This window comes from Plutella xylostella, chromosome 12 (genome assembly GCF_932276165.1).
Source record: "Plutella xylostella chromosome 12, ilPluXylo3.1, whole genome shotgun sequence".
Taxonomy (NCBI): Eukaryota; Metazoa; Arthropoda; class Insecta; order Lepidoptera; family Plutellidae; genus Plutella; species Plutella xylostella.
In genome coordinates this window covers 5,767,280-5,792,233 of record NC_063992.1, presented here as the reverse complement: position 1 = coordinate 5,792,233, position 24,954 = coordinate 5,767,280, and the positions used below count along the sequence as shown (strand labels likewise).

The 24,954-nt window shown below is 42.5% G+C and overlaps 1 protein-coding gene across 1 annotated transcript in view; it reads right to left on the bottom strand.

Moving 5' to 3' along the window:
• The window catches only part of LOC105381275, a 63,867-nt gene that overhangs the window by 9,197 nt on the left and 29,716 nt on the right, over nucleotides 1–24,954 (bottom strand). The window contains 29 exon segments of the mRNA XM_048624450.1: nucleotides 82–229; nucleotides 596–857; nucleotides 1,313–1,463; nucleotides 1,465–1,600; nucleotides 2,259–2,379; nucleotides 3,064–3,232; nucleotides 3,953–4,096; nucleotides 4,716–4,906; nucleotides 5,124–5,214; nucleotides 5,766–5,898; nucleotides 6,094–6,303; nucleotides 6,613–6,715; nucleotides 7,009–7,120; nucleotides 7,484–7,660; nucleotides 8,255–8,474; nucleotides 17,070–17,246; nucleotides 18,260–18,394; nucleotides 18,909–18,998; nucleotides 19,389–19,544; nucleotides 19,885–19,989; nucleotides 20,205–20,473; nucleotides 21,083–21,135; nucleotides 21,502–21,851; nucleotides 22,534–22,677; nucleotides 23,035–23,181; nucleotides 23,229–23,375; nucleotides 23,423–23,587; nucleotides 23,860–24,003; nucleotides 24,497–24,670. Of these exon segments, the coding sequence (XP_048480407.1) occupies nucleotides 82–229; nucleotides 596–857; nucleotides 1,313–1,463; nucleotides 1,465–1,600; nucleotides 2,259–2,379; nucleotides 3,064–3,232; nucleotides 3,953–4,096; nucleotides 4,716–4,906; nucleotides 5,124–5,214; nucleotides 5,766–5,898; nucleotides 6,094–6,303; nucleotides 6,613–6,715; nucleotides 7,009–7,120; nucleotides 7,484–7,660; nucleotides 8,255–8,474; nucleotides 17,070–17,246; nucleotides 18,260–18,394; nucleotides 18,909–18,998; nucleotides 19,389–19,544; nucleotides 19,885–19,989; nucleotides 20,205–20,473; nucleotides 21,083–21,135; nucleotides 21,502–21,851; nucleotides 22,534–22,677; nucleotides 23,035–23,181; nucleotides 23,229–23,375; nucleotides 23,423–23,587; nucleotides 23,860–24,003; nucleotides 24,497–24,670 (4,624 nt within the window).

Genomic DNA, 24,954 nt, shown 5'->3' with positions numbered 1-24,954 from the left:
CACGCGCACCAGGTAGTGCAGCACGGCGCCCGAGTTGGAGTAGAGCGAGGCGTAGTGGTGCCCCGTGCTGCAGATACAGACCCTGGTAGTTGAGGAAGAGCTCGGTGAAGGGCGGCACGCGCACCAGGTAGTGCAGCACGGCGCCCGAGTTGGAGTAGAGCGAGGCGTAGTGGTGAGGGCGCCGCGAGAGGGCGCTCCTGCAGCCCTCGCGCCGGGCCACTGACAGGTCCTGACGGTAAAAGGGATATGTTGTAATAACCACTAATTATTTACATAGTGAATGGCAAGACTATTTAAGGACTTAATTTCAGGCGGCACACCATAGAAGCAGCTAATAGTAAGCACGCAAAAGTCTAAGAAGTCAAAGTTACGAGTTGTGTGTTAAATCGTGCCGAATTTAACACACACAATAATGCCGACTCAGGCGGCAGTCTGCAGGACATTAAGCTCCGGTAAGACTAGTTGTTGTCATAGTTTCCGCACTAGACTTGACAGGCGCGTTAGAGATAACATAAATAAATGTTATTAGATAGTTCATCCATAGATTATTTACGCGTGTCTCTATTATCTACACCAAAAATAATAGCACACTCACATTATACGTATTAATATAATGCTGCTCGCGCTTCTTATTCTGCACCGCCATGGGTTTACTGAAGTCCCTGAAGCTCTTCGGGTCATTGAGGTCCAATATCCTGGACGTGTAATCCGCTATGACGAAGGGGAATATCGGGTACTGCATCAGGTCGTTGTATGAGCGTCCGGCTAAGCCGTTGAGACGCATCAGGTATTCCCAGTTGGTGATTAGACCCTGCCTCCATAGGTTCATTGACTCTTGCAGGTTGTCTGGTTCGGATCTGTTGGGAAAAATGTTTTGGGTTAGGTTTTTATGTTTTTGTGTGATTCCTTTTTGAATAAATATTTTATGGCTACACATCATAAACATGATGATGATGATGATGATGATGATGATGATGATGTCCTCCTCATCGTGATCCGATGACGGCGACCTCAGGGGCTAGTAGGACTTCTTCGGCGGTGGGCGCGAATGTGATAGATGTAGTACAAATTATTTAGAGTGCGTTCACCTGCCATCACACCTCTTTCGGGACCTAAATAGTGTCAACTGCGCATTGGTCAAGTTCCTAGTGTACCTGTTGACGGCGGCTGATGGTGTGTGAGCATGTGCTATGAGACACACAGTACACACATGGTGTGACTTACCTGGACATACCTCGCTTGCGAGTCTTATTACCCCTTCGGTATTACAATCGTGAGCATATTATGTATGTATGTATGTACTTGTACATACCTGGGCAGTGCTCGCAGGAAGGCGGCGCGGTCGGCGGGGTCGTCGAAGGCGATGAGGTGCGCGTGGCCCGTGTACAGGAATATCTCCACCTGTACCTCGCGCAGGCACCAGCGTGTGCTATGTATTACATATGTACATGACACACAGTACATACCTGGGCAGTGCTCGCAGGAAGGCGGCGCGGTCGGCGGGGTCGTCGAAGGCGATGAGGTGCGCGTGGCCCGTGTACAGGAATATCTCCACCGCCACCTCGCGCAGGCACCAACGTCGGGTCGCCACGCCTCGCACCTATACAAAAACATATATATTATTATTTACAAGTAATTTGTCACAAAATTGGATTATAGTGTGACCATTAGTGCTGTGCACTTCCTGAGGCATGCGCGGCGAAGTGCGGGCAAAGGCCGCCACGAGCATAACAGAGACAGAGATAGAGACGTGACAAATTCAAATTCAAATTTCACACTATCTACGTCTCCCGCGTCCACGCGAATATGGCGCATGACAACATCATGCGCTATATCAAGGAGAGGAGTGTCGGCCAAACCGAACAGCCAGTCCAAGTACTGGCAATCGAGAGGCTGCAGTCCGCCAAGCAGACGAACTTCAAGTCCTTCCGTCTTCGGGTTCCCGCCGACCAGCAGAAGGTTCTGCTGAACAAAGACTTTTGGCCTGCGGGGATAGTGTTCCGCCGATACAGGGAGGCAAAACAGACAATGAAACCCCCTGATATTAGTGCTAGAGCTTAAGTTAGTTTTTATAAGTAAGATATTTAAGACTATTATGTATTAGTGTATGTATTGTTTCTATGGGCCTATTAGTTGCCTGAAATAAATGAATAATAATAATAATAGTAGCAAAGCCTACTCCATCGAACGGACAGATTATCAACAAATCGCAAAAAATCTGCGATGACAGTCATATCAGCATATATCAATAACAATACCTGTTCCAAGGTCCAGCTGAGTTGTTCTGGCGCGTCGCTGATGTATTTCTCTCTCTTCTTGGGGCCTTCTTCATCCACTTCCAACTCGTCTTCACTGTCCTCGGGTACGAAATGTATCGACCTAAATAAAACACGTAGGTACTGATGATTATCTTGATTTTCAAATAAAAAGAAGAGTTTCACTTTGACATAGTTGTGGCTACGTAGCGGCAAAACGGAATGGACCATTATATCTCAGGAGTGTTTAATGTACTAACCCACACCACACTAATAAATGCATAATAAGTATAAGTAAACGCAGTAGCAGTTCATAAACTTAGAGAGCGAGCGGATAGGTGCTTTAATTTTAGTTTGAGTAGCTCTACGCCCACCTACATCAAACTCAATTCAATTTTTGTTTTTATGGCTCTCTGACTGTGTGTGACTAACACAGTCAATTCCGCCAATAGCATGCGTTTGGAGATTGCACGGTATTTTACTCAGCCTTGTTTACAAGTACATCAAACTCAACCATCCTCAGTCAGCAGCAGCTCGCCGGGCTGGTCCCTTGAGGCGCGCACGTAGCGCACGCGAGCCATCAGCGTCACCGTCTCATGTAGCTGCAGTCTAGCCACCAGCCCGCGCTGCAGGGCTCGCATGGCGCCCACCACGTAGCAGTTCATAAACTACTAGCAAGCCGATGATAGGTGGCTAGGCTCTTTAATTTACGTATGAGTAGTCCCACTAGTAATTTGTTACTAGTTGGACTACTCATACGTAAATTAAACTACTTTTGACTACTCATCAATTATTATTTTTTATTCACCTGTCAGACAGCAGCAGCTCCCCAGGCTGGTCCCGCGAGGCGCGCACGTAGCGCACTCGTGCCATCAGCGTCACGGTCTCGTGCAGTTGTAGTCTAGCCACGAGCCCCCGCTGTAGGGCCCGCATCGCGCCGACCACTCGTTGTAGAGGCGCCCACTGGCGGAGCGTGTCTGGGAGAAACAGTTGAAGGTTAATAAAGTCTAAGAAACAGGGCAAGAGGTCACATGAGAGTCACGGTCTCATGTAGCTGTAGTCTAGCCACCAGCCCGCGCTGCAGGGCTCGCATGGCGCCGACCACTCGTTGTAGAGGCGCCCACTGGCGAAGCGTGTCTGGGAGAAACAGTTGAAGGTTAATTAATAAAGTCTAAGAAACAGAGCAAGAGGTCTCGTGCAGCTGTAGCCTAGCTACTAGCCCGCGCTGCAGGGCCCGCATGGTGCCGACCACGCGCTGCAGTGGCGCCCACTGGCAGAGCGTGTCTGGGAGGGGGAATCGAAGGTTAAAGTTCAAGAAATAAGTGACAAGAGCGAATATCGATTCTGAGGGCATATTCAAATTTTAGAGCTGTCAAAACCTTAATTTCTTTGTTCAAAATTCGATTCTTAAAAGTGTTCTTGTAAATCTAATTTTTTGCTAGCAAAATTTATAGATTGACAGCATTAAAATTAGAATGTCTGTCTTCAGAATCGGCATAATTGTCTCCTCTAGCTGCCATAAGCCTTCGCTGTAGGCCTCGCCTAGCGCCTACTTCGCCCTGCAACGGATGCCTAGTAGCATCCTTTAACGAAGTATCAGTATATATAACTTTCTGATTACGACATTGGGACGACCTTTTCCAATCCATGATGTCACCTTTACTTATCCTGGAGTCCAACTGTCAGTGAGTACTCACCAGCCTTGTGTCGCATGTCGGGCTGCAGGAAGCGCGGCGGCAGCGCGCAGTGGGCGCGGCGCAGGCGCACGCGCACGCGCCCCGCGCCCTCCGTGCTGTCCAGCGCCCACGAGCGCGGGTACGACGCGGGGTCGTGCCACAATGCTGCAGTGAAAAGAAGGTTAGTTAAATTATGTGGTGGTGATGCTTGAAGCAAGTATTCGTACTGTAAGTCTCTTAAAATCCATTAGTCCCAAAGAAAGTACTAGACGTGGCCGTTGGAAAATTGGTGGCTTTTTTACTATACTGTTGTGAAGCTGCAGCTAAATAGCTATCAAATTTGGTAGTAGGTTGGATGAATAAGACCAAGGACCTAATGCGTGCACTTTTTGACATACTTAATTCGTCCATAAAAACCATAAAAACACAATAGTGTTGGCTAATGCGATCATATAACGCGGCTTATCCTAACTAATAGTCTGTCTGTCTGTTACTCTTTCACGCCAAAACTACTGAACGGATTGGAATGAAATTTGGTATACATATGGTCTACACCCTGGGAAAGAACATAGGATACTTTTTATCCCGAAATTCCCACGGAAAAACTTTTTAAGGCGAAGCGAAGCTCGCCGGAACAGCTAGTATTCTATATTTATTTATTTAATTCTTTATTGCACAAATATAAGAAATAAATGTACAAAAGGAGGGCTTAATGCTAAGAGCATTTTCTACCAGCCAACCTATAGGAGGTACAGGAAAACTAGTACAAAGGTGTATATCTCACCTAGCTCATGCGTATAGTCAGCCAGCAGCCGCTGCCAGGCCTCGGCGGCGGCCACGGTCCGCGCCTGCGCACGTCTCAAATGCTCCATAAATGCTTTTCTCTCCGCGTTCTGTTCGTCCACCACACTGCGGGTTATCAGCATCGCGCTCTCGGTGGTTTTAGTCGCGAGCGCTTCGTGACGGAATACGACTCTGTGGGGAGAAAAGATGATGACAATCAATATCAGGATCATAAAATGAATGCTGTATTGGTGAACATAAAGTTTTTGAGCAAAGAGTAAGTGATAGAATGGCAAGTTTAATTGCTCATTTGGTAAATCCCACTCGGAACGTATAAATCCATATGTTCTATATTACCTATAGCCTAAGTATTGTAGGTATAATGTCGCATATTAGGTGAATAACTTACTTAGCAACACTATCCCTGTTAGGTCTAGCGGCCTTCGTCCATCGTTGCCGGTCGGCGCGCGACAGTCGCACCGCTTCTTCGCGAACAACGTCTAAAACAAGTGTTCACATATTATTATAAAACAAAACAACATTATTATTAACAAAGCTTTGACATTTTAATTCCCATGCATACAGAGAGTGTGATCATATGTGTATGGATTCCATCTAAAAATTGTCTATGTAATCGATTGCACGATAGGATTGAATACTTTGCTAAGATTGCAGATGGTTAAAGCTATTCTTAAGGACAAAAATACAGGTCTTTTTTTTATTGCACAAATTATATCAGGAATCATGCAATCAATCAAGTAAAATTCATCTTTGTAGCTGGCGCAGTTGCTCAGGTGCACTGTACACTACACACTAGCACCGCATCTACAAGCGTGTATGAGATGAAGACGTGGCGTCGTACTGTCGGCGAGACCTGCGAGCAGGCGGTCGGGCAGCGCGGCCTGCGTTGCCAGCGCCCAGCGGCGCGCCCAGTCCGTGATGGCCAGCGGCAAAAGCGGCGTCGGCAGCGCGCTGTTGCTCAGCTGCACTGTACACTACACACAAACAGCGTATCTACAAGCGTGTATGAGATGAAGACGTGGTGTCGTACTGTCGGCGAGACCTGCGAGCAGGCGGTCGGGCAGCGCGGCCTGCGTGGCCAGCGCCCAGCCGCGCGCCCAGTCCGTGATGGCCAGCGGCAGCAGCGGCGCCGGCAGCGCGCTGTTGCTCAGCTGCACTGTACACTACACACAAACAGCGTATCTACAAGCGTGTATGAGATGAAGACGTGGTGTCGTACTGTCGGCGAGACCTGCGAGCAGGCGGTCGGGCAGCGCGGCCTGCGTGGCCAGCGCCCAGCCGCGCGCCCAGTCCGTGATGGCCAGCGGCAGCAGCGGCGCCGGCAGCGCGCTGTTGCTTAGCTGCACTGTACACTACACACAAACAGCGTATCTACAAGCGTGTATGAGATGAAGACGTGGTGTCGTACTGTCGGCGAGACCTGCGAGCAGGCGGTCGGGCAGCGCGGCCTGCGTGGCCAGCGCCCAGCCGCGCGCCCAGTCCGTGATGGCCAGCGGCAGCAGCGGCGCCGGCATCGCGCTGTTGCTCAGGTGGATGCGTTGGAGGACTCGCAGGAGGTATACCGCTAGCTGTAAGAAAGATTAGCTGTTTAGTAGACGGTAGAACCTAGGATGCTGATGGTGGATGCTTCGATATCGATTCGAATATAAAATCTGAGTTAAAAATCTGACATAACAATTGAACTTTATTACATGCTTTGTGCTTCGTTCTCATAATTCATCATCATCAGCCTATAGCAGTCCACTGCTGGACGTAGGCCTCTCCCAAAGCACGCCACTAGATGCGATCTTTAGCTTTCCGCTTATCATTATTATTTTTAGTTATTAGCGTGTTTGCCTGCATTGTCTTATTACTACTAATAATATGTAATTGGTTACCTTCCGCTGTGCGGCGGGGTCGGTGGGCGTGGCGGCAAGTTGCGTCTGTTCGTTCGCTTGATACAGCGTCCTCAGTACGTACGGTTCTAACGGACGGGTGGCTCTGTGGAGAATAATCAGGCATTTATAATACTACTCGTATCATGTTCATCACTTCCTTGCTGGACAATTGGGTATAGGTCAAAGTTCTGTAACCACTCTGTTGGAGTCATTCCACGTTAAGTTTTTATATTCTTGGTTCACTGGGTTGCAACTTATATATGTATAGCGGCTCAATACTACATTATATCTCAGTGATTCAGATATTTTTTTGTTCTGAAAACATTTTAAGCTGTCGCGAAGCTCTCAGGCAATAGCTATTTATCATAATTAAATGTAAACACAGAGGCTACTCACTTGGTGCCCCCGAAGGCCCAGAAGCACAGGTCGTGCAGGTCGGGCGTCCACTCGGCCGCGCCCGACCCGCCGCCCCACCACTTGCCGCGCGCACTCACGCTCTCGCTTATTGCTGGAACATTAGTATCACATTTCAGTTATTATGTAACGGAAGGATATTAGCATGGGCGATTTTTAACAGATATTTTTTTAATAATAAAGATTAGTATATTTTTAGGTAAGTACATTTGTTTTTTAAATTTTATATTTGACACTGGCCAAAAGTGTCATTTTTAAGTTTATGTACTATAAAAAAATGTATATGGTGTATAGCTTTGGACTTTACAATGATAGGGTAAAGGATTCACGTGCCTGGCTAATTTACAAAAGAATCATTTGGTTGTTTGACTTGGCCATACATTACAATCTGTATTTTTTGGGGAAAACAATAATAAACACGCATAGACAGACGCACGAAATCTATGAGTTTACTAACCAGTAAGCAACATATTAAACGTGAGCTCAAACAGCGCCCTCTCGGCCGAGGTGAGATCCAGGTGAGTGGGGCGCGACACGAGCAGCGAGACGGCCTTGGTGACGGCCGCGCGGCGCCTCGCTTGAAGCTCTGTGCGGGGCACGCCGTCTGTTGCGAGTGAGACTGCTGATGATAGCACTGGGAGGAGGGAAGCGGGGTTAGTTGTTGTATAAATAGACACGCTAAGAAGAGTATTGTTTTTGACACGACAAAAAGTAACATTTTATTTTAACCAGAAGGGCTAGGACGGAGCGCATTTACGGGGCGCACATCGCGCAGCTTCAAGAGCAAGCGCGACGGAGAACTTTGGACACGTCTTAATGGGAGATTTTCAACCATACATAACAACCATAGACAAAAACCGATTATAGATGACTTCATTCATACTCAACAGCACTGCATTATTTTTTTTAGCCGGCATGGATTCCAGTCCTTTCAGCCAATACGAAAACCCAATGGATGTGAATTCAACCATAGGCAATAACTAGCTGTTATATTATGCATAATATAAAGTGTTAACTAGTTTTGCAGCTAGCTTTGTACCATTTATGACATTTTCCGTCTCCTCAGATGAATCTCCCATTGCGCACCATTCTAGCCTATCAGTTTGTCAAATAGGTGAATTGTAGGTACTTGCGCTGTCCATGACCATACTGGGCGATCTTAAAAAAATGCGCATTGGTAAGGTACTCGAATTCAACTGCAAAACATATAGTATATGAACACACTCACCACTAGTAAAATAATTCGTCTGCCGAGCGCTCCCCGAAGCGCTCAGCTCATTATCTAAATACGTAATCTGTGCGACACACAGCCGGCACTGGGCCGCGCGCGCCGCCGCCCACTGCCCCGCCTGCTGGCTGGACGGAGTCTCCACTTCAGGGTCTTCAGGGTCCGGGGAGCAAGCGCTGGCCTCGATGTAGGTCAGCATGTGGTGGATCTCTGTCACTATCTGTTGGGGGTGAATGCGATGTTTGTAAAGATGGATTTGGTTTATGATTATGTCATTTTGGCTAGAACTAAGTGACAGGTTTACGTGAAGACTGATGCCATCGAAGGTGTCAGAAGTTGTGGTTAAAAAGTAAAAAATATATTTTATTTATATAAACATTTTATTATGTACGTCACACTGTAGTGTGGCAACACTTCCCCCTACCAATAAACGTCATTCTAACATCAGACTTGGGTTTGATTGCGCGCGTCCTTACATGGCGACCGTGCCAGCCGGCCTGCCTCCGTGGCAGTGCCGGCGGACCGTAATATAAATTAAATTAATAATAAACTCTAAAATGTGAAAGTGGTGAAAAATGGACTAATTAGATATAAACTTGTTTAATCGATAAATATGGATAATCAAAAATATATAATAATAAATACATAAGTAAAAATACAGAAGAAAATAAACATACATAATTTTACAAAAACGAAAATTGATATACAAAAATATGGATGGCGCCGGGAGATAAATTGGCTGCTGAGGAGAAGGCGCTGGGAGTGTGCGAGTCGGGTAGCAGAGGATGTCCTCCGAGCTACAGCTGCGAGGCTGGAGGAGGATGCTGCTGCCTGATGCTGCCCAGAGGGACGCGAGGAGCTGGACGCGCCCACAGTTGGATCCCCGCATGTTCTACCGCCGCGCCACCCAGATGAGAAATTTATATTCTTTCGGAACATTACTTAGAAATTCAGGTTTGCAAATTATTTAAACTCTTTTTTTTGAGTTGATTTACATTTTTTCAGTTAAATTCGTAAAGTTATTGTTGTCAAAATATAAGTAAAGTATTTTTGTAATTTTATGTAGAAGATGAATACATAAATATTTCAGTAAGAATAAATAGTATTCGAATGCTTAAATAGTAATTCAGTTCTAAAGTATTAATATTAGTAATTCAGTTATAAATTGTTGCATGTTTATTTTCTTTGGGAAAAGATATATGTAATTAGTTATTGACGCTTGTTGACGACTAGGTAATTTCATCAAGTAAATCTAGTAAAAATTATAAGAAAATCAAATACTTATCGTGCGTGTCGATACTTATTGTCAATTGTTATATTACCTACATAATATTATATTTCATTTCAGGATATTTTATTTTACAGGTTTAGAGTACCTACCTACATGCAAAATTTCATTTTTTCGAAAAAAAAAAAGACTTTGGTTTGAATATAAAAAAAAAAAAAAAAAAATTTGATTTCTAAAAGATAAACATATTGATACCGATAAATAATGGAACTCATAAAATTACCAAATAATAAAATATATATAATAATAGAAAATCTTAACTTATTTTTTATAATTTGTACGAAAATATTTTTTTATTTAAAATGTCTAAATTCCGTCAAAGTACTATTCAAATTTCAAAATTAAATTGCTAACCTAATCAAATTACAATAAATTAAATTATATACTTAAATAGATACATTTTTGTTTAAAATATAAAATAATCTAAATTACAAATTCAATGCATTGCACAATTTCCTATTTACTTACTTAATCACTTAAATTCAAAATGTTCTTTGGTACTATAAAAACTTTTGGTCTATAAAAACATTCCTTGACTAGCCATTTTTTTAGCTATATTTAAATTGATTATTTACATTTAAAAATTAAACCGCTATTCATTTATTAAATCACATAATATTATAGATACGAAGATAAGAAATAATAAATAAAATATTTTATTGCACTTAATTTACAATTATAAATACTTAAACAAATAAAAAGTAAAATAGAAAAATTAAAATCAATTAATTAAATAATCCACTATGAGCCAGATATTGGTCAAATGAAATTAATAGTACGTAAATATGCAATTCAATGAATACAAATCTAAATACTTTAATTCTAGTAATAAAGTTAATACCGCGTAAATTCTTATTTCATACCTACGAGTATGTTTAACCACAATCAAAAACTATTGTATTTTATCAGTATAATTACATATTTTTAAAATAACGTAACGTTATCATTATAAGGATTTTTATTGTATTAGATTATTTAGATTTTACCTCGTGCAGTCATAAAGAGATATACTTACCTATATATGCCATAGTTTCGTAACGCTAAAACCGAAATATATTTCTTTCCATTTACCCCATTATCTTAAACGAATATCCCATAGAAAAGATAGCAATGGGTGTACTTATCATACCTATTCTTATAAACACGTATCAAAGTTCAGTTACAGATTTGGAGCTATGCATAGCATTATTCTTTGAATCCATATAACAAAAACATACTTCTCACAAAAATGGTCACACGCTCAACAGATATCGTATTTCGATCCGCCGCGCATGCAGTGAGGAATCTGATGATCATGCATATTGGGAAATCATGTCATGTCTCGATGCAACACTTAAGCTAAAGTTATAACAGGTCTAAAATAAACTTATTATTTTTGGATGTAACTACGTTTTGGATATCATTCATTGGAAGTATTAAAACAGAATTACGAAATATGCAGTACCTAATCAAAAATTCAACGCGTTAGATAATTAAATACATTATAAAAATAAAAACTGATGATAAAAATAAATACTTACGTACAGTTAGATTCAGAGAAACCTGACCACCAGTACAAATTCCACCATATTAAAATAACTTAAGGATTTGGCATTGGTATTTTTTCTATTAAATATCTCAATAGTATAACGAAGTTCCAGTAATAACATAACTTTCAATACAAATTATTCGAAATGTACAGTATCTCGGAAAGACACGTACGTCACTACAGAATATAGATAAATATAAAATAAATAAATTTAGTAAACTAATTAAAAATATAACTACGTACCAGATTTAGATTACGAAAAATGATTTTGAAAAATAGTTACTGATTTTAAACATAGGTACCCATAAATAAAAATTATAAAGTTGGAATGTAAAGAATAAAAATTATAGAAAATAAATACTTGATATGCTAACGTTAACATACAGGTTTAAACATTGTTAAAATTGGATTAAATCGTAATAGAAGAAAGATAAGTAAAATATAAAGTTTATTTTGCGAGCAAAGACACGGCTAGATGTAGTATTAAAGATCTTTTTGTCGTTCCAAGAAATGATGATTAGGTACGAATCGTCTTGTCGTCGTCGTATGTAGATAAGCGAAGGGTATAGGTGTCGATGTTTATGTATAAAGCTTGGTTAGTACTCGTTTGAGACTAGGGATTGATTAGTTTTGTTAATTGAATGGAGATGTATGAATTATGATGAAAATGATCATGAGTAAGCAATGATAAAGAATATATGGTAATGTATGAAGGTTCAGTAGCTCATGTGCACGTGAGAAATGTATGGTTGAGGATACTTTGGTCTCTAAGACGTTGATAAACAATTGGACTGATCACCCAAGCGTAAACAATATTTTATTGGCCGAAGGATTCTAAAAGATATGAGTAATATAAAGAAGGTAATACGAGTAAGGGACATACAGAGCGCAATTACTTAGATAATTAGCGATTACGTATGGTCAGAGGACTTATAAAAATAAAAAGTAAATAGCAAAGTCATCGAAGGTACATATGGTAGGGTACAACAAGGTGTCACGTCCTTATTTCTGATCATAGTGCGGTCGAGAACCCTCCGTGAAGAATTTTGGAATTGCCTAAGAGTAGAGCTAGTTTAAATGTGCCCTTGTAATATTTATGGAATATGTGTTTTTTATATTATAATTATTATAGAGTCGACTCTCGTTGTTTTGCGTACCCTACAGATAAATATATAAATAAATAAATAATGAAGACCAGGCCTGGCCCACCAAAGAGTGGAAATAATTATATGTACCTTTCGTAAATGTGTATGTGTGAAATTAAATGAAGTATAAATAAATAATAAAAGATGACTTTGAAAATAAAAGAATATGAATGATGAAATATATACGCAAAATAAATGAAATAAAGTATAAATAAATGATTAAAGGTAATTTTGAAAATAAACGAATATGAATGATGATAAATATACGCAAAATAAATAAAATATAGTAAATGTCAAAAGAAGTATTTCAAAAAGGAAATATGAATAGGAAGAAACATTATAATGATTTAAATTAATAACTTACGTCAGTTTGATATAAAAAAGAAGACAAGAGAAAGTTTTAATCATAATGTAGTAAATAAATCATATAAACTAATAATTTACATTTAAATATATTTACAAGTACAGTCAAGGACAAATCCTTCTATAATCATTAGATAATTTTGAATTTTAGTTGGACACAACTTGTGTTAAATGAGTTTCTTGTAGAACAAGTATATACAGAGTTTTAATAATATTGAAACTAAATAACTTGAAATAATTAATATAAATACTTATTGAAATTTTAATATTAAATCTAAAAATATGTTTGGAGTATACATTTTAAGGGTACCTATACAGCTATACAGGTGTAATAAAAATAAAAGATTTTAAATAATACCTATATACCTACATTTAATTTTGGGTAATAAAATTATGAACAAGCGAGTCTTTATAGTCGTCAACAATGCGTCAACAGTACGTTATAAGTAGTTTTAAGTTAAACAAAAGTATAATAATTCGTGTATTTTTAAGAATATGATATTTCAACCTGTGCTTGCTTCTGATTATTACTCCCTTCATTCAACATGATGAATATCAAATAATAATAACAGTAATAACATACATAATGTTAAATATTCTTCATTTATTGGTTTTTCATTTAACATTACTTTATGTTAAGATAAAATATGTTTAGTTTTAAGCAAAAGTATAATTTACTGTACTTATAATAATTTTGGCTATAGATAATTATTGCTATGTATCAAAGTGGAATTGCACTTATTTTTTAAATATGAATATTGTACTAAAGTGTGTACTACAAATATAACTTACTTTTGAAATTTCCCCAATTTTATTTTTAAAAAATTAGCTGTCATAGTCACATAACATGTTAAAAGTTTTTAAACTTCTTTCTTTTGAATGGTTGTTAAATCATCATCAGTCAATAGATAATCATTGAAAGCCAGAATATCAACATATCTAAGAGTCACTCACTCATGAGTTGGCCACGAATAAAGTATGACTACCAGCCTCTTACGAATGCTTGTTACAAATTTATCTTAAGGTATTTTTGACTATTTTCCAGTAAATTCTACATTTTTATTTACTGGCAACTATAATACTTTTTAATGAGAACAGACAAGAAAATCATAACGCTTTATCTACCTACTCCATAAAACTTTTAATTTAACTCACAGAAGAGAACATAAATTATTGTAAATTTAATAAATTGATATTAACAATCTTCGTCATTCTGTGTAGAACATCGTCATCGTCGCGTAACATGCTTCGTCAAAGTAAAAAGTAAAATTAAATTAATCTAATAATCCGCCACGAGTCATACCTGGCCCAAAAGTACCCATAATGCTTGCAGCGTTACCTCTTTGAATAGCAAGAGAGAGCCTTTGAGCCAAGTACGACCCGGAGCGACGATCATGTCCTCGCGAGGCAATACGGCGGCCTAGATCCCTTATGAGGGCTTTAGCTTCACCACCCCAAACTCCGCTCGTCTCCACTGCTACAGGGACAAACAAGTAACGGTTTTTTAAATCCGTATACTTTTGGTGCTTTAATCTAGCGGCATTCTCAGCCGCCGAGCCCGCTACTCTTGCCGTTCCTGCTAAATGTGAAGCTGCAAACGTGCTAACACATGTGGCATCCCACAACAAGCTTCTGCCACGCTCCCAGGGGACCAGCGTTAGTCCATCCGGACGCTTCCCATCAGTGCGACTCAAACCTGGTGGTTCCAGGACGCACGGGATATTCGCCATGACCATTGCCCTCTTAATCAAGTCATTTAGCGCATGATGTCTTGGAAATCTACCAGCGCACTTGGGACAACTTAGACCATGATGACCCCTTGAGTCTACCAGTGCACCGCAAATACAATGATGCTGCTCACATATGTCGCAGCCGAGCCTTAATGCTACTGCTATTCTCAACGAGTCATCGTCCAAGAGGGTGCCCATTTGAGGAGACGGCAACGCGTGAAGCCAAGAGCCCGATTCAGGTTTTGATGAAGCCCTCACTCTCGCCAAATCTACACCTATACTGCTCTCCATAATTTTGTCCAAAACAGATTTGCACAGAACATCATCCCAGGCTTTCTGGACATCAGGGTGATCAGGCAATTCTTTTCCAGGACATTGAGCTTCCCAGCCCTCTAAAGCCTCAGTAACAAAAGGCAAGCGGAATCCGTCACCATTAATCGATAAGATCCGAGTGACAAGATCCACTACGCCGTGCGCCGAGGATAGGAAAGCCGAGAGACCGGTCTCTTTGACTCGTCTTATGCCCAGACCACCGTGTCTGATCGGTAATGCTGCTTGTCGCCACTGATCCCCCTCCAATTTGATGTTAAGGACTTGCTCCAGGACATTTTTGATACAGTTATCAATATTAGCTATGTTTGCTGGGAACAACCAAACTGGAGAAGTCCTCAGAGCATATGTCAGCTTCGGCATAGACAAACAGCAGCGAAAGATTGTAAGCGCAACATGGGCCGGTAACTGCTTCAATCCACTCACTGTCTTGTTGATTCCCTCCCTTTTGCCATCAAGTAGTGGTGGAACACCTTCAGGAAAAATAGGGGCTCCCAAGACAGTAAAGTTTGCCTTATCCAACAGTTTGATTCCTGGGACTAGATTTGTTATGGTGGACAAGTTGGGGATATTCGGGCTGCAACAGAAAAGTTCACATTTGTTACTATTTAATTCAAGACCCATTTCCTTAAACATGTCTATAATGGCTTTCATGTCTTTTTCCACCGTATCGATGTTTCCACCAATTGTCCCGTCATCCAAATACCACAGATTCAATGGGGAAGCTAACGATTTAACGACATCATTAATGGCTAAGCTAAAGATTAGTGGTCCTAATGGGTCCCCTTGTTGCGCCCCAACCTGTGACGATATGGACTCAGAGTCATAGAACAGCTGGCTGGGCAACGAGTAACACTGGCTCAGAAATGGATAGAGAGTTGGAATGTGCTCCTGTATTTTTGATAGCATTCCATCTCGTTCAATGCTGTTGAATGCGTTTTTCAAGTCAACCTTAAGAATAATGTCATTAGATGCATTTTCACAACCTGTCATGGCGAAGCTACGAGTGGCGTGAATTGCTGCCTCACATCCCAAAGCAGTGCCATACCCAAGTTGATGAGGTTGTAGAAATACAGACATCTCCGATTTAACTGCTCGACCTCCAACCTTAGCAACCAACCGGCGAAAAACCGATCCTACTGCAATCGGCCTTATTCCTCCATCTGATTTTGAAAGAGCGCACAATGAGGCTCCATACAAGTATGGACAAACTTCCAGGTTTAGCATTCCCTTCAGTAGAAAGTTGCAGAGTCTAGTTAGAGATTCTAACAATTTGTGCCCATTATCACCTGCGGACACCGAGATCAGCTCCTTCAAGTGCTGTGGACGCAAGCCATCTAAACCAGCAGCTGACCCACTGTAAAAGGAGTCAACAGCATCAGCAACATCAGAAACAGTGACGGATAAGAAGGGTGAAGAAATGTTTGGCTCAGGCGGAAAAGATAAGGGGCGCGAAGGTGTCGGGTGTTTTTCTTTTAATGCAGTTATAGTTTCAGGAGTCCTGGGAGCCAGAGAGCTATCGGAGGTTAACAATCTGACTGCCCCACGTAAATCCCCATCATAGACTTTCGCTTCAATTGCCCTGTAAATTGAACCCTGTCTGTGTGTCAAAAAACTGTTGTCAACTATCGGTTCAGCAGAGCCGTTAACATTGTCCTTAACTTTAGCTGTAAGAGATCGCTGATCGACACTACTGGGAACCCTCAAGGCTGAATAAGGAAAGGTTAACAGATCATACCACTCCTGTCTGCCGTTACTTTCAACACAAAGGTCAATAAGATGAGACAACTTTCCAGCTGCCATACACCTTGCACCTTTAGGTATGTGTTTCAGCACCCGGATATTTCTCCTCATAGAAGCCTTTTGAAATTGTGTTCAGGTTATTAAATTAATATTAAAATTTGAAAAGTTATATACCTTTATATTGATATTTGAACATAGAATATAAGCATAACAAAAACTAACAGTGTAAAAATAATAATAATATTGTTCATAGTTTTATTGGCATTATATTTTGTTTACCATGAAAGTACACACTTAAAGTAATTTTAGAGTTTAAGTATATTAATCATTATATCTACCTGTATATTAAAAAAAAAACTGATGTCAATGATATTATTTAAAATTGTTTCGTGTTCAATACATTTTTTTTTCAATAGGTTCAAATGATGTAAAATTTGTTTGGTGTTCCGAATTTTAACCGAATTTGTCAATATTATAATTAAATCTGGATTTTTTCAAAAAATTAATAATGCCATAGGTATTTGTTTACAAACTAATTTAAAAAAATGTGTTATGCCATTTTTTTTTTCGAAAAGGGGGAAGGTGTAGTGTGGCAACACTTCCCCCTACCAATAAACGTCATTCTAACATCAGACTTGGGTTTGATTGCGCGCGTCCTTACATAATATATACATAAATGTCTACATACCTGCATATTATGCTGTGTAGCTAAAGCCTTCAAAGCAATTTTGTTGAGTAGCTCGTAGAGATCTTCTAGCAGCAACTCCCGGCCTTCGAAGTCCTGGTCGGGCATAGCACCGACGGCCCTTATGGAGCGGACCACCACCTCAACCACTGCTACCTCACTGAGAGCTTTCAGCGACACCTAGAAATACAACATAATTAAAAATAAATACCTAAAAAACTACAGCGAACAGAATATGCATTAATCGCTTTTACTTCGCAGCCTCGCACCTCTAGCTATCTGCTCAGACCTTAACCGTTAAGGCTTCGTCGAACAGAACGCGTTACTAGCTTGCCTCAGAGCGCTAACTTGACGCCGCGCTATGACGCTAAGATGTGTTGTACTACTATGGTAAAATACCAACAGAGCGCCGACGGTAGTAACGCGTCCTATTTGACAAAGCCTTTAGAACAGTAGGGTCCCTTTACCTTATCAATGAGTCTCCGTACGAGCAGCGTGATGTTGTGCGCGAGCGGCACGTCGTCCAGACAGCGCGGCAGCACGGCCAGCAGCGGCGCCGCGCTGCACGCCGCCTCCTCGCCCAGGTCCAGTCAGATGTAGGCAGACTATCTTATATTTTATATCTAGCTTACTATAATTCTGAATTTAACAAGAACGGAAAGACGCGCACGAAATCAAATACGTTCAGGTTCCGCTACACAGTCGGCAGCATGTATTTAAACACACGGTGAACATCGTATCGCCTTCACTTCGCAGCCTCACACCTCTAGCTATCTGCTCAGCTTTTAACCGTTAGCTCCTTATCACACGTCGCGACTCTCAAGCTAGGCGACTGCGACGCATCCCATGGTCGCATATGTTTGATGAGTCGACGACGCGTCAATGATAAGTTTTTATAGGCGATCAATCATGGGTTCCGTCGCAGTCGCGTCGCTTGAGAGTCTACAAAGAGAGTTTTGAATTTGACAGGAGCGGATATCCTAAATACCTTCTGTAGCGCTGTTAAATACCTTCTGTAATCGATAACCGAACCGATAGGGCGGTATGACGATACAACGCCACGTATAAAACGTCGGCACGTCGGCATGCTAACTTCACATCGCCGGCACCTCCCGCTTTCTTCCCAAACCTTTATCGTTATAGACCTGGTTTTAAACTTAAATAGTGTATTTCGGTATAAAACACATTAAAACCTTGTCGATGAGTCTCCGCACGAGCAGCGTGATGTTGTGCGCGAGCGGCACGTCGTCCAGACAGCGCGGCAGCACGGCCAGCAGCGGCGCCGCGCTGCACGCCGCCTCCTCGCCCAGGTCTAGCCAGATGTCATCCTGGGGGGGAACATAGAAACATAAATATAATTTAACAATGTAAATGACATAAATATAGATGATGTTCTGTTAAACTGTTATGTTAAATATAGAACTGGTCACGCCAAATATATTTAATGAAACAATGTAGTAGAAATAGTAGTATAGCTAGCTCGTATTGGTCACCAAAATATAATAAAAATAAATACTTACAAACACCAATAAAGTCATAAATTGGCGATATAAAAGCATAGCCAGTATGGGTCAGTGGGGCATCAGGCCATAATTGTGCATTGCTATTGCTGGATATATTCCGCTCACAATACGTGCCAAAACAGTAACCGTGTACGTCATGATTCAAATAAAACAGGAAAGAAAGCTACTATAAAGGGTGTTAAAATGAATGCGTTTGAGCGTGAAATGGGGGTTAGTACTAGTTTTACCGAGCACGTTTTTAAGAAAAAAAAGCATCAGAATATCGAAATTGTAGTGCGCCTTGTATTAAAATAAATAGTTATGCAGGTTTTCTACTTACATCAAGCTGATCTTCGAGAGGCACGTCGCACTTGGTGAGCAGGCCGGCGCAGGCGGTCGCCAGGTCCCACGTGCCAGGGTATAATGCTATCTGAAAAATCATAATTTAATTTTTAGTACCATCTAAACTTCACATACAGTTGTTGGTTCTAAAGTTACCAACTTTTTGAATAAACTCAAGATTTTAAGGTCACCGTCGTATCGGATATTTGGCATCGTTAAAACGGCGGAGTAATCGGTGAACATACATAAAAAAAAAAAAAAAAAAAAGATCCCGACGAATTGAGAACCTCCTCCTTTTTTTGAAGTCGGTTAAAAATAAGGTTTGAATTCGAGGGCGATTCGATCATTAAAAGTTTTCTAATCTCAGTACGGATTAACCGAACTAAAGCTCACGTCAGATTCAAATGGATATACTATAACTTCAGTAAATTTTGACAGTTAAACCACAGTTCCGCTACATAAATAACATCCTTCGCACCTGATCAGCCAGGTGCACATTGAGCAGGGGCGGCGGGCGGCGCGGCGCGCGTCGCTGCAAGGCGCCCAACACCCGCACTAGTGCTGCCCTCACGCCGCCGTTGCGGTGGTGGCCCAGCACTACTAGACGCTCCGGTTTGAGAGGCCCTGCTGCTGCCTGTAGAGGTGAAATGATTTTATATTTTAGACGCAAAGAGGTAACATTAAAGACGGTAAGTAGCTATATTGTGGAAGAATTTTGAATGAACTTTTTAAATCTTGCCAGTAGTGGTTGCAACTTCACAAGAGGATGGCCGAGGATCGAGTGTTGTGGCGCTTCTTGGGAGAGGCCTGCGACCAGCAGCATTGGACGATTGTCTGAGTATGATGAATTACTGATTTAAAGTTACTTCTTCTCAGAACCTTTTCTTTCATAACGATGAAAGGATTAGTCAGTTAGAAAATCTGACAATCGTTGACTGCCCAGGATATAGGTACATACACTGTTTGCAACATACCACATTAAGGTCGCTTTCAGGCATGACAGTGATGGCGTCGTGAAGCAGGTTCAGTATTCCCTCGCAGACTGCCCAGCCGCCCTCTGCGCCGGCCCGCACACGTCGCTAAAATATACGCATTTACTTGATTATTTCAATACACAGTCACGACACACAGGTGCAGAGGAAGTCAAGCGCAGTAAAAAATATTTAGGACATAAAACAGGCAGACCCAATAAAGCGTAAATCGAATTAATGAATGCCTCAGATGAATGTTCCAGGATATTATTACCTAATCATTATTTTAAATACGTGAACGCATAACAGACACATCAACTAACCTGCTCAAAGATCCCGCTGGTGTACATCTCGACGGTGGTGTGCGTGACGTCATCGACATCTATAACAACGTAATCGCTGAGCGCGCCGTCCACGGCTTGTGACGTCATCAGGTCTTCAGACGTGCCACCGTCAGCGGGTGACGTCACGCCTTCAGCTTGCTGTGACGTCACGGATTCGGGCCCTTGTGACGTCACGCCTTCAGGTACCTGTGACGTCACGCCGTCTGCTTCCTGTGACGTAGCCCCAGCCACCGCGGCCATGCATTCCTCTGTGCCCACAAGCATGCTTTATAAACAGGCGGTTGGAAATATGTCTACTGGTGATGGAAGATAGTGTGCTTTTGATGACAATGTTTAGGGTGTGTGTAAGGACGCGCTAATGAAACTCTCATCTTTTGGGCTCATTCAAGCAAGACAGAGAATGGAATCGGGTTTCTTCGGAGTCACAGCAAAATTCGATATGACAATAATTTAAAATTATTTACTCAGAAAAAATGCTGTATAATGTCAAAGTTTCTAATTTTGAATGCAATGTGAAGCTTTCCAGTCAATTAGGTTTGCCAATGGTGTCTGTCGTGCCAATTATGCATTGTAAATGAAAATGATGAGGTACAAAATGCTATGTGCGCTTGTGCGTGAGACTTTTAAAACAAAATACTTTAGCGTGCGAGCGCTGCTGCTATTTATCTACGTGAAATATGTGCAATTTTGACAAAGACGGCATGAATACCGTGATAGGAAAATTATCTTAGACTTTTAGTAACTTTATGATTATCGAACATTTTGAAGGAAAACGTTTTTTTTATTTCAGGCAATGAACACAACAGGATTTATACCTATTATATATAAAAACATTATTCAATAAATACAAAATTTACCTGGAGTTACGTCGGAGTTTTCAGATACAGATGTTGAAGAAATGTTATGTTTTCTGCAACAAAAATATGGAAATAAATTAAAAAAAAAAAAAAAAAAAAAAAAAAACACGCACTCACGCCTTGTACTAATGTACTCCCTTGCGGGGTAGGCAGAGGTGCATTTCTGCACCCACTTTTCGCCAGAGTGTTATGTTAGTCCCAATGTAATAGGGGGCGGGCCTATTGCCATTTTACGGGCACATCCAAGACCCGAGAACAAATATCTGTGTTTAAACAAATATCTGCCCCAGCCGGGGATCGAACCCGGGACCATCGGCTCAGTAGTCAGGGTCACTAACCACTACGCCATTCGGTCGTCGGAAATAAATGATTAAAACTAGATTCAAACTAAAAAAGATTTTATTATAGAAAACACATACCGTCTCTCTTTAATTTGCAAGTTGATGAACCCTTTCAGCTGTTTCGTTGAGTCCACACTTATCTGATCTTCTTTTATACTTTCATTGTCATGAGCTTCGCGGTTTTGTGCCATCTCTCTCAGAACATTGACGTTATTTTCATTCAACAATATGTCTTCTGAGTTTATGCTAGAGTTGGTTGATCTAGTCCTGGATGTGTTTGAGGTGGAGCCAGACTTTCTCTTGCCTCTTCTTGAGGACTTTCTTCTGCTCATGAAGTTCAGGAATGTATTTTCGCTCGTGTCTTGTGTTTCTGAGGTGAGCAGAAAGTAGAAGTTTGCTCGGGAGTGGGTAACGAATGTGTCGCTTGCCTGTGAATATAAACTGTCGTCAGATATTTATATATTCACAAATATTAAGCCCGTATCAAAGGAGTAAACGTACCACCCAGAGGAGCGGTCTCAATCCGTTTTCAGAGCAAACTCAATGTGGATTGGCAAGCGTAGGGCACGCAACTTTACTTGTTCCGAGGCGCTAGTACAGACATAATGAGAATGAGACAGACCTGGTGCGCGGCGAGCTCGGCAGGTGGCGTCACTACACACACACACACACACCTGGTGCAGCAGCAGCAGCACGTCGGTGAGCAGCGCGAGGTGCGGCGGCTGCGGCGGCGAGCTCGGCAGGTGGCGCCACTACACACACACACACACACACACACACACACACACACCTGGTGCAGCAGCCGCAGCACGTCGGTGAGCAGCGCCAGGTGCGGCGGCTGCGGCGACGAGCTCGGCAGGTGGCGCCACTACACACACACACACACACACACACCTGGTGCAGCAGCAGCAGCACGTCGGTGAGCAGCGCGAGGTGCGGCGGCTGCGGCGGCGAGCTCGGCAGGTGGCGCCACTACACACACACACACACACCTGGTGCAGCAGCAGCAGCACGTCGGTGAGCAGCGCGAGGTGCGGCGGCTGCGGCGGCGAGCTCGGCAGGTGGCGCCACTACACACACACACACACACACACACACACACACACACACCTGGTGCAGCAGCAGCAGCACGTCGGTGAGCAGCGCGAGGTGCGGCGGCTGCGGCGGCGAGCTCGGCAGGTGGCGCAGCGCTCGCAGCAGCGCGGCGCTGCACTCGCGGTCCAGTGGGCCCAGACCGGAGTTCAGGAAGCGCTCCTGTGGAGGGATTAGAATGGTTTAATACGACTGATGGAAAATAGAGCATAACGAACAGTAAGCCGTTATAGAATAAGGGCCTATTCAAAGCAAAATTATCCGACATCGCTAGCGGTAACGGTATACTTCGGTCATTATGTACGTATTACTGTTACTCAAGGCAGCTGTGGATATCTTGCGGTTTGAATAGGTCCTAATAGCAACCGAACGGCATAGCGCGGACCCTAGTCGCTAGGCTGACGCAATACTCCCGCCTCCGAGTCTCCTGAATCTCGGAAAGGATCTAATAAATACCTTCTGCGAAGTATTTACTTACGTGAATTGACATTTACCACTTCCAACAGAATGAACCAGTACCTTGCAAGCCAGTAACAGATGCCGCATGAGCTCGGCGCGCTCGAGCCGGGCGCGGTTGTGCTGGCGGTGCGGCGCGCCCTCGTCCAGCAGCGCGCACACGCAGCTCAGCAGCAGCGCCCAGAGCGAGCCGCGCGCCTGCCACCCGCCCTATTCAGTTACTATACTACTGTTATATAAACAAGTGTATATAGTACCTTGCAAGCCAGTAACAGATGCCGCATGAGCTCGGCGCCCTCGAGCCGGGCGCGGTTGTGCTGGCGGTGCGGCGCGCCCTCGTCCAGCAGCGCGCACACGCAGCTCAGCAGCAGCGCCCAGAGCGAGCCGCGCGCCTGCCACCCGCCCTATTCAGTTACTATACTACTGTTATATAAACAAGTGTATATAGTACCTTGCAAGCCAGTAACAGATGCCGCATGAGCTCGGCGCGCTCGAGCCGGGCGCGGTTGTGCTGGCGGTGCGGCGCGCCCTCGTCCAGCAGCGCGCACACGCAGCTCAGCAGCAGCGCCCAGAGCGAGCCGCGGGCCAGCCGGCCGTCTTCTTCCCAGCGGTATTCCTGGATTAGGCAGTGGTTGTAAAAAATGTTGTTATTGTGGTGTATACAAAATGATAGAAAAATATAATGTTGTTGGGTAGTGTTTTTTAACAACTTTGGCATCTGTGCTTAGACAAAATAATGAGTTGATATTAGTACTGAAATTGTATTTATCAGGTGAATAATGAGCTAAAAATATGTAAATTCTAAATCCGTCAGCAGGATATCATGCAAAATGCTATTAGAAAACAAAAATGAAATCTTGACACCCAGAAGAGCGTATTCAAACTAACCTCTTGATCCATATCCTTAGCGGCTCGCACACATAGAATGATGGCGCAGGGTTCTCGCACGCACACGTCCGTACGTGAACGAACTACGATACGCGAGCCGGATATCGTGAGTATTGGCACGTTGCAGGCCGCGTCTAGGAAACTCTGTGGAAAGAAATGGAGAGTAGTAGTCATACCAAAAAGACTGTACAGAAAAAATCATTATGATCTTTTTGTCATTTGTTTATTTTTATTACGAATGCATCGCACTTCTCTCTGCACTCCATCCAACTTTATAGGGACGTAAATCCTATGACAGGACCCTTATTACAATGCTTTTAAAATGCCGCTACATCAAAATAACAAAGCATCAAACGATATTCGTTGCATGTGCATGGCCGATGACAGAGTGCCTTGTCGCGTTTCATGTAAGGATGGTATTTTTTAAAATAAATTCTTTTCTGCAGGATGTTTAAAAACGGTATACTAAGCTGCAACCTACGTGTGAAGCACGTGTGAAGCACGATATATGTAAGCCCGAAAATTTAATCAAAATGTCAAAATTTGCGAAAAAAAAACATTTCCCCTAGAAACTTTGTTGGTGACGGGACTTTTTACTTATACCCTTTTTGCAACACTCTGTATTATTTTTGCTTACCTTCAGCATGTGATGCGTAAACTTGCACCGGTTAGAAGCGAGCACGGTGTTCAGCATGGCCAGCTTCTCGTCACAGTAGAGCGAGCAGTACAGCTGCTGGTCCACCAGGCAGAGTTGTAGCAGGATGGAGAGAGCCGTCGCTTGCTCCTCGTCGGTGCTGTCTAGTTCTACTACCTAAAGATTTAAAGGTCGATTTAATACCGTGCTGGATTTTGCTGACATGCGGTACTTATTGCCCCGCATGCGTTTCTCTCTACACTCTATAGTGTCCTTTTATTAGGGTGCCTTGCACCAAAAAATTAAATGTATTTAAATCTATTGCCGTCATGCTCTGCCACTATACTGTCAAAGCAAGCGTTAATAGATTTAAATACGTTTAAATGTTTGGTGCAAGTCACCCTTAGCATTGGATTTATAAATAGGGTAAATGTTATTTATGCGTCAGACAAGTAATAACT